Genomic DNA, 13,396 nt, shown 5'->3' with positions numbered 1-13,396 from the left:
CTAACAATAGCCCCAAAAGAAAAAATAGTAAAATTATCATATCTTTATATATATATATATATATAATTATGTTTCAAAAACCTTTTAAGTTTAAAGTTTATAAATATTATATATATATATATATATATATTAGTCATTTTTTTTAAACACTCTTTAAATTTAAATATCCAACAAAAATTTGCACAACAATATGCTAAGAGACGTAGTTTAAGACGTGCTATTAGAATGGCTAAAGATGCACCATAAAAAAATACAAAAATTATATTTTTGTTTCGATGTTGTTATATGAGTGTATACATCGACCATACCATAACAAATTACAAATAATCGAATTGAAAAACTATTTTCTACATTACAGAATACAAGTCACGTATTCCACTATAGAAATGATCAATATCGACATAAATAGTCACATAATATAGATTAAACTAATATTAGATATACATAAAATAGTCCTTTGGAAAAAATTCTAAAACTCTCTATATCAAACGAATTTGATATTTCAATCTTTGATATTCTAAGACATATGTAAAATGTCCGTCGGAAAATATTTATATGACAAATTGTTTATTGACAACAAATATATAAAACACGTAAACAAAGACAACGTTTCTTTATTATATAATGAATATTGATGTTTTTACAATAATTTTATATTATTTTTTAATCCCATATTAAAAAAAATTAATTAATTCAATTTTTTAAATTATATATCAACAAAATTTATAAAAATATAATCAAAATATAATAAAGAATCATCTCGCGCATCGCGCGGGTACTCAACTAGTTAACTAAAAAAATACGTAGTTGGGAGAGAGAAAAAAAGCCGAGAGAGAGAGAGTCCACATATCATAATTGTGTAGAAGAACGACTAATTGGTAAGAAATGAAGCATGTGGATGCGTCAACACCAATGAAAATGACCCTACTCTTCTTCTTCTTTTGTTTCTTTCTCACGAAGACCCCACTCGATCGCCCACCCATTTCACCACTTTCGTATTTAGGGTTTCATCTACTTTTTTTAAAAATATAAAATAAATAAAAAGGTTTATATTATAGTAGCTTTGGATATATATATATATATATATATATATATATATTTATTGGGGGTAATGGCAAAATAAAACATGAACTTTGTATATTTGGCAAATAAATACACAAACTTTTATTTTGGTAATAAAATACACAAACTTTTGGAATAGTGGCAAAAAAAAACATAAATTTTTTTTTATTTGGCAAATAAATACACAAACTTTTATTTTGGTAATAAAATACACAAACTTTTATATTTTTAGCGCAAACTTCTACGATCAATAACGACGTCAAAAAAATAACGGAACCATCAACACGTCATCTATATTTATGAATATCTGTATCCGATATAAAAATTATAAAATTTTAAATTAAAATTAAAAAACAATTTTAAATATAAATAAATTATATAGGTCATTTATATTCAAATTTTAAAATTTAAATATTTAAAATTAATATAAATATAAATCCAAAGCTATTATATAGGTCATTCACCTGAAATCGGGGAGGTCTTGCTATAATTATTGTATGTTTCTTTCAAGCCCACGATCAAGCCCATAATTATAATTGTATGTAATTAATTTGGGCCTAGGCCCAGTATAATGCATTGCTATTAATATAATAATGAGCCCATATTAGACAAAAGCGGAGTTTCTTGTTGTTTTTCTTATTCAAATAAGATGCATTTTTTTAGTTATAAATGATCCATGGGTTGAGGAATTGTCTTATTTTGGTGCTTTTACATATCAAGATTTTCGATTGATTTGCAGAGTCTATAAAGATTGGATTTTGTCCGGTCTTCAACCAAAACAACACGGAAAATTTTAGGGGTGAACGATTCGGTTTCAAAAATCGAACCGAATCGAAAAATACAATATTTTTTCTGATCCGAACGGTTCTAAATTTCCGAACATTATTATGCTTAGAAAACCGATTTTCTCAGAATTGAACCAAATTTTAAATTTTGTTGAAAAACTAATTTTTTTAAAAAGAAATATATCTTTTTAATAAAAATCGAAATTCGAACCGAATATATTATAAAAACACATTGGTATCTATTTTATAAAACCGAAAAAGTAGAACTCATGTATTCCGGTCCGAACCGAAACTATTCCCCACACCCACCCCTCAACAATTTTATGTTGCATCTCTGTTTTCGCTGTCGGACCAAAGCATGTTCCGTACTGCCAACAATAGAGATAGTTATCTGTATAACGACAGAACCCAGACTATGGACCCGTTGATAACTTTCTAGAACGTCTAGATCGTAGTTGCAGAAGATGCTGCAGCAGCTGGAAACTCAACCGCTATGGCTTCCGACAGAGAGAAAATGCTTGTCTCTTATCCAACGATACCGCAACAGAGCTTCTCTTCTTCAGATCCACGCCTTCATGTTGCGGCACGCCATAGAAACCAATGTTCAAATTCTCACCAAATTCGTGGTTACCGTCGCTTCTGTCGTCGGTATCGGCCACGCACGTCGCCTGTTCGATCTAAGGCCCCAGAGAGATGACACTTTCCTATGCAACTCCATGATCGATGCTTATCTGGGTACGCGCCAATTCATGGATTCTTTAGCTCTTTACAGAGATCTCAGGAGGGAGACGTGTTTCGCTCCTGATAATTTCACTTTCATGAAATTGGCCAAGTCCTGCAGTTTGAGTATGGCCGTTGACGAAGGTCGACAGTTGCATGGCCATATTATGAAATCTGGGTTCTGCTTGGATATGTACGTTTCGACTGGAATGATCGATATGTATGCAAAATTCGGCATGGTAAACTGGGCAAGGAATGTGTTCGAGGAAATGCCTCAGAGAAGTGCGGTTTCTTGGACGGCTCTCATCTGTGGGTATGCTAAGTGTGGTGACATGAGAGTTGCGAGTAAGCTTTTCGCTGAGATGCCTGAGATGAAGGACGTTGTGATATATAATGCATTGATCGATGGCTATGTCAAATCTGGTGACATGGTATCAGCCAGGAGCTTGTTCAATGAGATGCCAGATAGAAGTGTCGTCACTTGGACAACTATGATTTCTGGTTACTGCACTAATGGTGACATAGTATCAGCTAGGTTACTGTTTGATGCTATGCCAGAGAGGAACCTGGTTTCTTGGAATGCAATGATAGGTGGATGCAGTAAAAACAAACAGCCCCAAGAAGCGTTAAGCTTGTTTCAGGAAATGCAGACAACAACCTCCCTTGAACCGGATGAAGTAACCCTTGTGAGCGTTCTGCCTGCGATATCTGATTTGGGTGCTCTAGATTTGGGAGAATGGTGTCATCATTTCGTCAAGAGAAAGAAACTCGATAGATTGGTGAATGTGCGTACTGCACTTGTTGATATGTATGCAAAATGCGGGGAGATAGAGAAGGCAAAAGTAATCTTCGAACAGATACTGGAGAAGGAAGTAGCTTCTTGGAATGCTATGATAAATGGGTATGCTCTGAATGGGCATGCACGTGCAGCTTTGGATTTATTCATGGAGATGCTGAGAAGAGGAGCTAACCCAGACGAGGTCACAATGCTTGGAGTCCTGTCAGCTTGTAACCATGGCGGATTAGTTGAGGAAGGAAAGAAGTGGTTTGGGACAATGGCAAAACTTGGTCTGAATGTCAAAATTGAGCACTACGGCTGCATGGTGGATCTATTGGGCAGGGCAGGATACATGGAAGAAGCAGAGGCACTGATCAGAAATATGTCATTCGAGCCCAACGGGATAATACTAAGTTCTTTCCTATCTGCATGTGGCAACGTCAACGATTTAAAGAGAGCTGAGAGGGTATTGGAGAGTGCAGTCAAACTGGAGCCACGTAACGACGGGAATTACGTATTGTTGAGGAATCTGTATGCTGCCGGAAAGAGATGGAAAGATGTGGAGATGATGAAAAGGTTGATGAGGAAGGAGGAGGTAAAGAAAGAGGTTGGTTGTAGTGTGATTGAGATAAACTCTAGAGTTTCAGAGTTTATAGCTGGGGATACATCCCATCCTCTTCGAGGACAAATAGACTTGGTGTTAAGACACTTGATTATGCACATTACAGACAAGCAACCATTGTCTCAGTAACCCTAGACAGATTGTTAGATTAAGCTGGCCATTTTTTTACATCAGAATCTGGTCTAAGTCTGACGTCTGCTTGTGGATTCTGTCAAGTACAATGAGAACCCAGCCAAGATTTTGGTTCAGTTGATGTATGAATCAGTTCTGATGCTGAATTCCGAGTCGGATTAAGATCGATTTAGAGGGAAAGATGGAAAAGTCGAAGCTTTTGCAGGTCTCCAATGTCAAATTGCCACTTGTAAGAACATTTCGTAGAGAAAGATTATTACTTGATCTGTTGAAAACTAAATTGCTTTACACATGGGCAACATTGTTGACATTGAATCCCCACGCGCTGAAGCTGATCGTACAGTAAAGACACGAAGAAAATTTGATTAACTAAGTAGCGCGTGTGTATCACGGTACAACACGTGCGTGACCCAATCACTAGACAGTTCGTCATCGATCTAGAATGATCAGACTAAACCAAATCCAAACCAAACACAAACCCAAACCCAAACCCAGATTCTGTTCTTCAAAAGAAAAATCGGTCGCCGACCAGGAACTCTTGTCCCGAGCTCACTTCTCCGGCGACGGTGCCCCGGTGGTGTTATCGGTGAGGTATCTTGTCGGAGTTCCCTTGTTTCTCAATATCTTTTCTCGGCGGAACCCTAGTTGACAGTTTTATGTTCCAGGAATCAGACAAGTCGAGAGTAGGAGGAGGAGAAGAAGAGAAAATCTTCTTTCGTTGTTCTTATCACAGGAAGATGGCTCATCTTAATGCATTCCTCGCAGTAGCTGCAATTGTTGCCCTGATATCCGCTTTTCTCCCGCTAGCTTATTCTGCACCTTTCATCGTTTTGCATGGTAATACTGTTTCTAATCATGTCCCCTTATCCTGTCGTGCGGGATGGTTTTTACTGGAACTCGAAGATAACGATGACATGATCCTGTTTGCTAGCGGCATTCGTAATCGTAACGATCGTTTCTGTACTGTGTTTGCTATGAAACGATGCTTTTTTCTGTTCATTGTTTATGTTTTTGTTGAGAGTATGTTTGGTTTTTACCCCGTCTCTTAGAAAAATCCAAAATTTTCCACGGTTCGATTAAGGACAAAGCTAATAAAGTTTATAGTACTCCATCAGATTGCCTTTTTCTGAAATATTTGCTATCTTCTCTTACAGATTTTCTTGTAAGGTTGCGAATTTCCTGGTCTTTGAACAAGGGCAATTCTTAGTTTTTCATGGTATTCATAGTTGTGAAGTTTCTATTCATGATTAACAGGAATTGGCGATAAATGCAGTAATCGAGGAGTGACTCAGTTTACAGATCTTTTAAGTGACTGGTCTGGTTCTCAAGGATATTGCTTGTATGTCTTTTGTTCTTCTCCCTGCTTTTGTTTGGTGTGTTGCCTGTTTTAATCTACTTTTATGGGCTCTGTTCAGTTCCTGGTGATATATTTCTTTCTTTGTAATTCAGGGAAATTGGAAATGGATCATGGGACTCATGGACTATGCCCCTTATCGATCAGGTGACTCTTGATCTTATTACATGTTGAAGAAAGAATCTTATGTATTCCAGCTGTCTGATTTCTTTTTCTGTGTTTTCAGACGGCCGTTGCTTGTGAGAAGGTTAGATCACTCTCTCGGTTTTTGCTAGTAATGGTTCTAAGATGGAAGCACTGTATTTAAACACTGCACTAAATGTTACAGGTGAAGAATATGCCTGAGCTTAGCGAGGGTTACAGCATTGTTGGTCTTTCTCAGGTAATACTTAGTCCATTAATGTTACGGTCAGCTTGTGTAGCCAACTTGTTCATTAGATATTTTCTTTTCGATATCCCATTATATCCATGTCTGGTTCATGTGATCTGCTGTGTGAAAAAGAATCCATTATTAATGCCTATCTGATTCTTTTCTCACAGGGTAACATGATTGGTCGAGGCCTTATAGAGTTGTGCGATGGAGGACCTCCGGTAAGTCCATTTTATCTGATTCTTTTCTGTGTCTATAATATGTATAGAAAACATTCCAAAAGTCTCTTCTTACCGTGTGTACGTTCTTTCGTTTTTATAGTGATGATATTTTTCTTCCTGTGCACCAATGATGGAATAGGTTAAGAATTTCGTATCAGTGGCTGGCCCCCATGCCGGTACTGCTTCAATCCCGTTCTGTGGGGTGAGTACTTCCATCCAAAGTCTATTCTTATACATTTACTTTGAGTAATAGTATCGGTGATTGGTATTTATATGGCCATCTTTTGCAGTCATCCTGGGTTTGCATCATGCTTGACAGTCTGATCAAAACAGAAATCTACAGTGAATACATTCAGGTAAACCTTGATTCGTGATCTTTTTTCGATATTTAACTGTTATTCTAGTTTGTTTGATAGACGTGAATTTCTCTCCCTTATTTAAATTACAGGAACACCTTGCTCCTAGTGGCTTTCTCAAAATCCCGACGGTAAGTCTTTGCGGTAATTATATGACCTTCGAAACCCGGGATCAAATTTTCACTCACTCTGTCTTATTTGAATCCTTTCTCAGGACGTAGCAAACTACATGGAAGGTTGTAGGTTTCTTCCAAAACTGAACAACGAACTTCCCGTGAAAAATTCAACATATAAGGAGAGGTTTTTGAGCTTGGACAACCTCGTACTCATTATGGTCGGTATCAGAGTTTGCTCCTTTATTGCTACATATCTCTCTCTACCGAGTTTATTAACGTTGACTGTTATTATTGAATAGTTTGACCACGATACTATTCTCATACCCAAGGAGACTTCATGGTTTGGGTATTATCCTGATGGGTCATTTCAGACTGTTCTTCCACCGCAGAAGGTACATATATATATACTTCTACTGCTAATCTCTACCTCACAGATATATCTGTTAGACAACGCTTTATATTCTGCAGACAAAGCTTTATACCGAAGACTGGATCGGTTTGAGAATGTTGGATGAAGCAGGGAAGGTCAAGTTCATAAACGTGCCTGGGAATCATCTTCAGATTTCACATAGCGATATGAAGAAGTATATAGTGCCGTATTTGGGTGACAGAACATCCTCCACAGGTTCAGTGTCCGAATCTCTCTCTCACGAATGGCTCTCGAGAGTTGGAGACTTCTTCACGGATCTGATTGGCCTCAGAGATTATCAGGTTGGGCTCATGTTGCGTAATGTGTGATTGAGGTTGTTTGTTTGTTACTTGCCTTACACGCTACGTTATGATCGCTTTGGAGAAAACCCTTTGAACGCTTCCCCCCCCCCCCTCTTGGGGCGTGTTTTGTCGTTCAACATTATGTGCGATTAATACAAAGTTATGTAAATTAGTATATTGTAGTAATACCAATTGCCATAGAATACCAAGTGTTACTACATGTAATATGAAACGTGGGAGGCAAGTCTCGAAAATCCACAAATCACAAATGGCATTGAAAATCTCTAAAGAAAAGGTCCTATGGAGTCAGAACGCATATGTCACAAGAAATAGACATCGCCCCAAAAAAGAGAGACCACATTTTTTATGTCCTAATGCCACACAAGTGAAGACCACCCTCCATTTCATCAGACAAAACCCTCCTCTGTTCCACTTGTTCTACATATTTGACAAAACAGGGTTGATGTGTTCTAAGTAAAAGACTTCCACTATCATATATGTATATATATGTGCTAAGAGAGCTCAAATCCTATAATGAAGCCTGAAAAGTATATGAGATCCGATTCATTTGGAAGATTCAGCATGGTGATGCTCGAGATTACGAAGGACGATTTTGGCAAAGAAACGAGCCTCACGAGGGACATTGGCAGCCGCGGCTGCAGAACGGAGGACTCTTGCTGCTCCTCCACCGGCGTTCTGCATCAGACTTGCATGATGCATTGCATGTCGACCCCCTGGTATTGTGAACTGTTTTTTTTTAACATTTTTTACAGGTAAGAAGAGGGACAATCATCAGTTTACCAATAGAGAGACTTATCATGCATTGATAATGCAAACACAGATTCTTTTCACACATATATATATACCTGGAGAAGCGCAAATGCAGCACATTCTTTGAGTATAGATGATGAATTTCGTAACATTGCTACGAATCTTCCTATTTCAGCACCACTGCACACAAAAGAAGACGAAATATTGAATCTTTAAATCATTTTCTGACAAACAAATAACCGAGGACCAAAGGGTATTGAAAGTTAAAATATTCAAGCAGAGAATAATGGGGGTTAAACCTGCATCTGAGGTGGCCGGCTTCTTGGATGCGAGCCCTCTGAGTAACTTGAGCCAAAGTAGTTGGGGCAGATGATACAACAGAAGCTGCAAATATTTGGGGGTCCAAAAAGGTCATAACAAAAGCTTCAATGTGCTTTAGAGCCATCCTTCTGGCCCCATCTAAGCTCACACTTTTCGAACTGCTTTCTGACGAAGCCCCCCCTCTTATCATTGCTAATTCTTCCATCCTGTACACATACATATCATCATCCCCACCGTCATCATAGGATTTGTATGGAGAAACTTAGCATTAGCTTGTTTTTTTTGTCAGCATACCTTCCATCAAACATGTATGCCAATGCCAATGCTGCCATGAAACGTGCCATTTTTGACACAGAAGAAGAACACAGGTGAACAAGAGCTGGAACCCCCCCTTCCTCCACGATTCTAAGAGCATTGCCTGGATTAAACGCTAGGTTCCACAGGGCTCCTGCAGCAGTTTCATGTACATCCTGAAAGTATAATGTCATGGAGTAAACCAGATCAGACACAACATAATACTTCAGCTTCCTTCCATATCACAGATTCCACAGGTCTGAGGAATTTCGTTCTTTACCCAATAGAAAAAGAGAAAATACAAAAGTTTTAGAAAATCAAAACCCTAACCTCAGCTTCCGACCGTGCAAGAGCAATTAGAGGTGGAACACCGCCTTCACGTCCGATGGCAATGCTGACAGGACAAAATTATATGAAAAAAGAAGTTATGGACCAATTATCATAAAGGTATATGTTGTTCATAATGGATTCAGATTTGCCTGAACCTGTTCGCTTCTGACACTGACAATCCCCAGAGAGCACCGGCGGCCCTCTCTTGAAGACCTGTGGATGCATTTGAACAGGACTGTGCAAGTGCCACCTATACATACAATCATCAAACGTTTGATCAATGCCTGAAGATACAACTGTACGTATAATCATAAACAATTCGATCAGCTGAACATAGAACAAAAGCTAGATTCTTTGAAAGATCATGCTACTTTATTAGCAATAAGTTCTACATGTTTAAATTTAAAAGTAATATCAATTTTTTTTTTTAAAAAAAGATCAAAACTGTGAATAAAGACAAACAGAAAGCATAGCCTTAGGAAGGAAAAGTAATTGAAAGCACACCAAAGCTTCGACGCCACCAGCTGCAGCAATGGATTCACGGTTTTTGTCATCAAATGACAAATTCCATAAGGCACCAGCAGCTTCCTGTCTAACACCTTCATGGGCTGACTGTGTAAGCTGAACAAGTGCTTCTAATGCACCTTCCTCTTGCCCAACTGCTGCATTGTTATTGTTGCTATCACCATGAGCAGCCAAGTTAGCCAAAGCCCGTGCAGCCTGTAGATACGACAATACAATGGAACCACAATCTCTCAGTGACTTAAATCACTTTCCACAGAATTTGGTAAATAAAGATCAAATAAAAAGAGATTTTAATCCTGAAGAGGAAATAAATTACCTGTTCTTGCACCCCTTCATACTTGCAGTTGCGAGCCAGCATCACTAGGGCATGTACACCTCCTGCCATTGCGACTTCCATACTGCACTTATCATCTGCTGCCAAATTCGCTAAAGCCCCGGCTGCCCTTTCCTGATTACACAAAGGTAAAGTCCATTCCTACATTTTTAAAGGAATTCCTCCAAACAAAAAAGGAGAAGGTCACAATGTTGAAAAGAGAAATGGGTTACCAGAACTCCATCACAACCATTTGGCCATCTAAATATAAGGTCAACTAAAGCCTTCACTCCTCCAGCCTGAGCAATAGTACTCTGATATAGAAACAACAATGTGAGTCAGGCTGGCACTAAGGATAAATTCTTTACAAGAGCGATAAGATAAGCTTGTTACTTCATAAATAAAGAGAGCAACATCAACAGCAGTGAGATGGCTATTTTTTCAATAGATGGTATATTTTTTCAATGGATGGTATATATATAGGTGTATGGCAAATAAGTTGAGGGAAGTAAGTACCTTATGCTCTTCTCCAACAGAGAGATTCCATAGTCCACCAGCAGCTTCCTCGGCCACGAGTCTGTTCATGGACCTTGCCAAACTAGCAAGGACACTTATTCCCCCTTCTTCAGCAACAGCCTTTGCAACATTAGCATTTACCGACAAGTTTGCTATAGCCTAATATTTAACAAAAGAACTTGTTATGCCAATTCCATATCTGAGGAGAAGAAAAAGGAAAAGCCAAAACCTAATTGAGATAACAGTAAACAACACCTTTGCAGCTTCTGACTGAAGCCCTTCTCGCCATGATTTTGCGAGGTCAAGGAGAAGTCGGATCCCTCCATCACGCATAACAGCTTCAGCCCTTCCACCGTCTATACTAGCATTCTCATCATCAATAACGACAAAAGTTGCAAGACCTGTCGCCGCCCTCTCTTGGACATCCTCTTGTGAGCTCTGCATTAAACTGAGCAACAATGGAGCCCCTTGATTCAGCCAGAAATGATCCAATCCTTGCGGGTTGCTCTCCGCAGTTCTTAAAAGTATATGAGAAAGGACCCATTCAAGCCAATGAATGATTTCGTCAATGTTTCTATCCTTGGTGGTTGTCAAGTTTCTCCAGTAAGAAAACACATCCTTTACTTTCTTTGTAGTATCGGCAAATATAGAAGCTAGCCCATCAAAAACACTAGTAAACAAAGCTAGCAAGACTTTTCCTTTGAATCTATCGGCACCAAAACTCGTATCCTCTTCGAGGAAAGTGCAGTTTAAAGCACAAAAAACTTTCAAGCTCTGAGACGATGTCAAAAGCCTTGAAACTGCAGTAGGACCAATATCAGTCCTTGAGACATCCACACCTGTCAATTTCGGGAGCTTATGCCACTTATTCGACGCAACTGACCAGTTTATATTAGATGTCCCGGCAACAGAGAGGTAGCGAACTGATACCACTTTTCCAAGTGCATCCTCATCGATGTTAAGGCAATCTAAGAATCCAAGATCGCTGAGTTGCGGGCAATGTCTAGCCAAAGCTTCTATCGCCTCAGAACTGACATCTCTTATTCCGGAAAGGTGAAGCTTTCTAAGTTTTGGACAGCAAAAGGCTACGGCCCTTATAGCATCGCTAGTGATCCTCTCACAAAAGTCTGGCCCGAGTTGGAGACTCTCAAGGGACTCATGGCGGGCAGCAATCATGGACAATGTGGCATCGGTTATCTTCCTGCAATAGTCACCACTTATCTCAAGCAGATGCCTCGCTTTGAGGTGGACAATGGCGTCAGCTGAGTCAACACCACGAAACCTAAGCTTCTGAAGATTAGCACACCTCGGTGCAAGAGAAGCCGCGGTAGAAATGTCAAACTTGTGAGCACGAAGATCGAGTGAACTCCATAGACAGGAGGAAGAACCGAGGCTTCTCCATGTCCGGCAAGCAGAAGCTAAGCTAGCTCTATCACGATAATTCAACCGCATAAACAGTTGAATCACAGTGTCATAAGGCAAGCATGTCCAATCCACAAACCCACGAAGCTCGGGAACTGAATCCTCGTGGCTAGTCTCGATGTAGCTTGGCAAGACGCCCTCGTCCTTTCCCTTTGCTTCCACTCTTTGCCTCAGCCTACGACTCATGTCCGGGTCAGATATATACACACACTCTGATGGACAAACTCTTGCAAGCTAAAACCTAAATTCTATAAGCATAGACCGAAAATCAATCCAGCTTGCCAATATATCCCACGCCCTGAAAACCCTGATCACAACTCTTCAGAAAGGCATCATCATAGGGCGAGACAGATCCTCATCAAGCCGAGAAAGTCCTAGTCTTTGAACAAGATAGAGATCACTTCACGGACAAGTCCAGATTTTGATAGTTCAGCAATCCGATGGCTCCGAAACAAAAAAACACCCAATTAACCATACGCAATCAAAGGCACATTCCACGATACATACAAAGCCAAATTCAACAGCCCGGTGAGCTGAGAATGCTCGCGGGGCTTTGACGCAAAAACCCTCGAATAGAAAGGAACAGGAACCCTACGGAATCAGACAAGCAAATCACTGGCCTTTCTAATCGATTTGCATTGGCAGGAACTCGAGAACAGTAACCCGAGAGGACGAAGATGCAGTGAGAGAAACAGAGGGAGTGATGGTCGGAGAGAATTAAGACGAAAGCGAAGCTCGTTAAGAGAGGCTATCTATCCATCGAACTCTCTTCCCTGAAACTTCCCTTCCCTGTTCGTGCGGTGAGACGAGAGAGAGATTGGGGAATTGAGGAAGATAGAGAAGAATTGCAGAATCCGGGTCGGGGCTTGCGGGGGAGGACAGAAGGAAAAGCTCACAAAAGGAATTGGAGAGAAGCCATCAATCACCTCCTTCGCACGGTACATTTATATTGCCCTCCCACGAGACCATCCATCCTTTTTCGATTGCATACTAATATTTTTTTGACAAAATTACAAACTTTTACATAATCACATCACTTGTAGTTACCTATACATAAACAATTCATGACACGTTCTCTTCAAAATGCGTTCTTTCTTGATCTTGAAGCTCTCTTGGCCTTGATCCATCTTTATAATGAACTTGGAAGAATTTCAAATTACACGTAAAGGGTGGAAGAAACACAAAGTCCTATAAAACACAGAAAAAAAAATTAGTATTATATTATCTCATAATCTGACATTTAATGTTTTAGTTATGTTTGTATAGTGTATGCTTTATAGATTATAATCCTTCATAACAGAGAGGTTATATGAATGTTAGTAAATGTTTTTTTTTTTGGTAAATAATGTTAGTAAATGTTATCTATGCGTAAACATATTTTTTTCCTGCGTGCCAAAAAAAATAAATAGACATAAATTTCCCTTGGGGAATTTTTGGTATGAATTTTCAAAGTATCGGAGCTCAAAGCGTATAAGAAAATAACATGTCGTTTTGGATACATACATATATATATATATATATGTCTATATTTATATTTGTGTGTTAAATACTTAAATTGTTAATATTCATACGTCTATGTTTTCCTCACCGTAATTTGTAATTTCATACTTCCCTCGTTGCATTATCTGAGTATATACTATCCTTTATTTATTTATTTTTTCTCAAAATGAAGTTCCT

The 13,396-nt window shown here is 38.9% G+C and overlaps 3 protein-coding genes across 6 annotated transcripts; 2 read left to right on the top strand and 1 right to left on the bottom strand.

Annotated features, from left to right (window-relative positions):
- The first annotated feature begins 2,143 nt into the window (after positions 1-2,143).
- LOC104802492 (pentatricopeptide repeat-containing protein At2g44880) lies at positions 2,144-4,526 on the top strand. Its single transcript, XM_010526129.2, has one exon. It carries the CDS (start codon positions 2,312-2,314, stop codon positions 4,094-4,096), a length of 1,785 nt encoding a protein of 594 aa, XP_010524431.1. The 5' UTR covers positions 2,144-2,311; the 3' UTR covers positions 4,097-4,526.
- LOC104802493 (palmitoyl-protein thioesterase 1-like) lies at positions 4,527-7,364 on the top strand. Of its 4 annotated transcripts, none has more exons than XM_010526130.1 (13): positions 4,527-4,685; positions 4,765-4,936; positions 5,354-5,438; positions 5,549-5,600; positions 5,680-5,700; positions 5,782-5,835; positions 5,994-6,044; positions 6,184-6,246; positions 6,335-6,400; positions 6,493-6,531; positions 6,615-6,734; positions 6,816-6,908; positions 6,985-7,364. In XM_010526130.1, the coding sequence occupies exons 1-13, from the start codon at positions 4,542-4,544 to the stop codon at positions 7,252-7,254; spliced, it is 1,230 nt and encodes a 409-aa protein (XP_010524432.1). In that variant the 5' UTR covers positions 4,527-4,541; the 3' UTR covers positions 7,255-7,364. The 4 variants fall into 4 exon arrangements, with proteins under 4 accessions (XP_010524432.1, XP_010524433.1, XP_010524435.1 ...); XM_010526131.1 differs by having other exon boundaries at positions 4,605-4,690; XM_010526133.2 differs by having other exon boundaries at positions 4,612-4,685; positions 4,772-4,936.
- Positions 7,365-7,474: 110 nt separating this feature from the next.
- On the bottom strand, positions 7,475-11,905 carry LOC104802491 (protein ARABIDILLO 1-like). The gene is made up of 11 exons (XM_010526128.2): positions 10,553-11,905; positions 10,298-10,456; positions 10,015-10,095; positions 9,785-9,916; positions 9,448-9,663; positions 9,099-9,193; positions 8,944-9,007; positions 8,614-8,789; positions 8,298-8,525; positions 8,094-8,178; positions 7,475-7,974 (listed from the first exon to the last, which is right to left on the bottom strand). The coding sequence occupies exons 1-11, from the start codon at positions 11,903-11,905 to the stop codon at positions 7,792-7,794; spliced, it is 2,772 nt and encodes a 923-aa protein (XP_010524430.1). The 3' UTR covers positions 7,475-7,791.
- Between the last annotated feature and the right edge of the window lie 1,491 nt (positions 11,906-13,396).

This window comes from Tarenaya hassleriana, unplaced genomic scaffold, assembly GCF_000463585.1.
Source record: "Tarenaya hassleriana unplaced genomic scaffold, ASM46358v1 Cleome8, whole genome shotgun sequence".
NCBI classification, from domain to species: Eukaryota; Viridiplantae; Streptophyta; class Magnoliopsida; order Brassicales; family Cleomaceae; genus Tarenaya; species Tarenaya hassleriana.
Note: the sequence above shows the minus strand (reverse complement) of the source record. Positions and strands in the feature narration are given on the sequence as shown.

What these genes read in the sequence shown, in the direction of transcription:
- LOC104802491 (XM_010526128.2), bottom strand. Translation starts at nt 11,905, where the DNA reads ATGAGTCGTAGGCTGAGGCAAAGAGTGGAAGCAAAGGGAAAGGACGAG. An exon ending in TCAGTGTCAGAAGCGAACAG is followed by an intron (nt 9,008 to 9,098) that starts GTTCAGGCAAAT and finishes TTGTCCTGTCAG; the next exon opens with CATTGCCATCGGACGTGAAG. An exon ending in CTGCATTTGCGCTTCTCCAG is followed by an intron (nt 7,975 to 8,093) that starts GTATATATATAT and finishes AAAAAAAAACAG; the next exon opens with TTCACAATACCAGGGGGTCG.
- LOC104802493 (XM_010526130.1), top strand. Translation starts at nt 4,542, where the DNA reads ATGATCAGACTAAACCAAATCCAAACCAAACACAAACCCAAACCCAAA. An exon ending in GTGCCCCGGTGGTGTTATCG is followed by an intron (nt 4,686 to 4,764) that starts GTGAGGTATCTT and finishes TTTATGTTCCAG; the next exon opens with GAATCAGACAAGTCGAGAGT. An exon ending in GGTTCTCAAGGATATTGCTT is followed by an intron (nt 5,439 to 5,548) that starts GTATGTCTTTTG and finishes TTTGTAATTCAG; the next exon opens with GGAAATTGGAAATGGATCAT.
- LOC104802492 (XM_010526129.2), top strand. Translation starts at nt 2,312, where the DNA reads ATGCTGCAGCAGCTGGAAACTCAACCGCTATGGCTTCCGACAGAGAGA.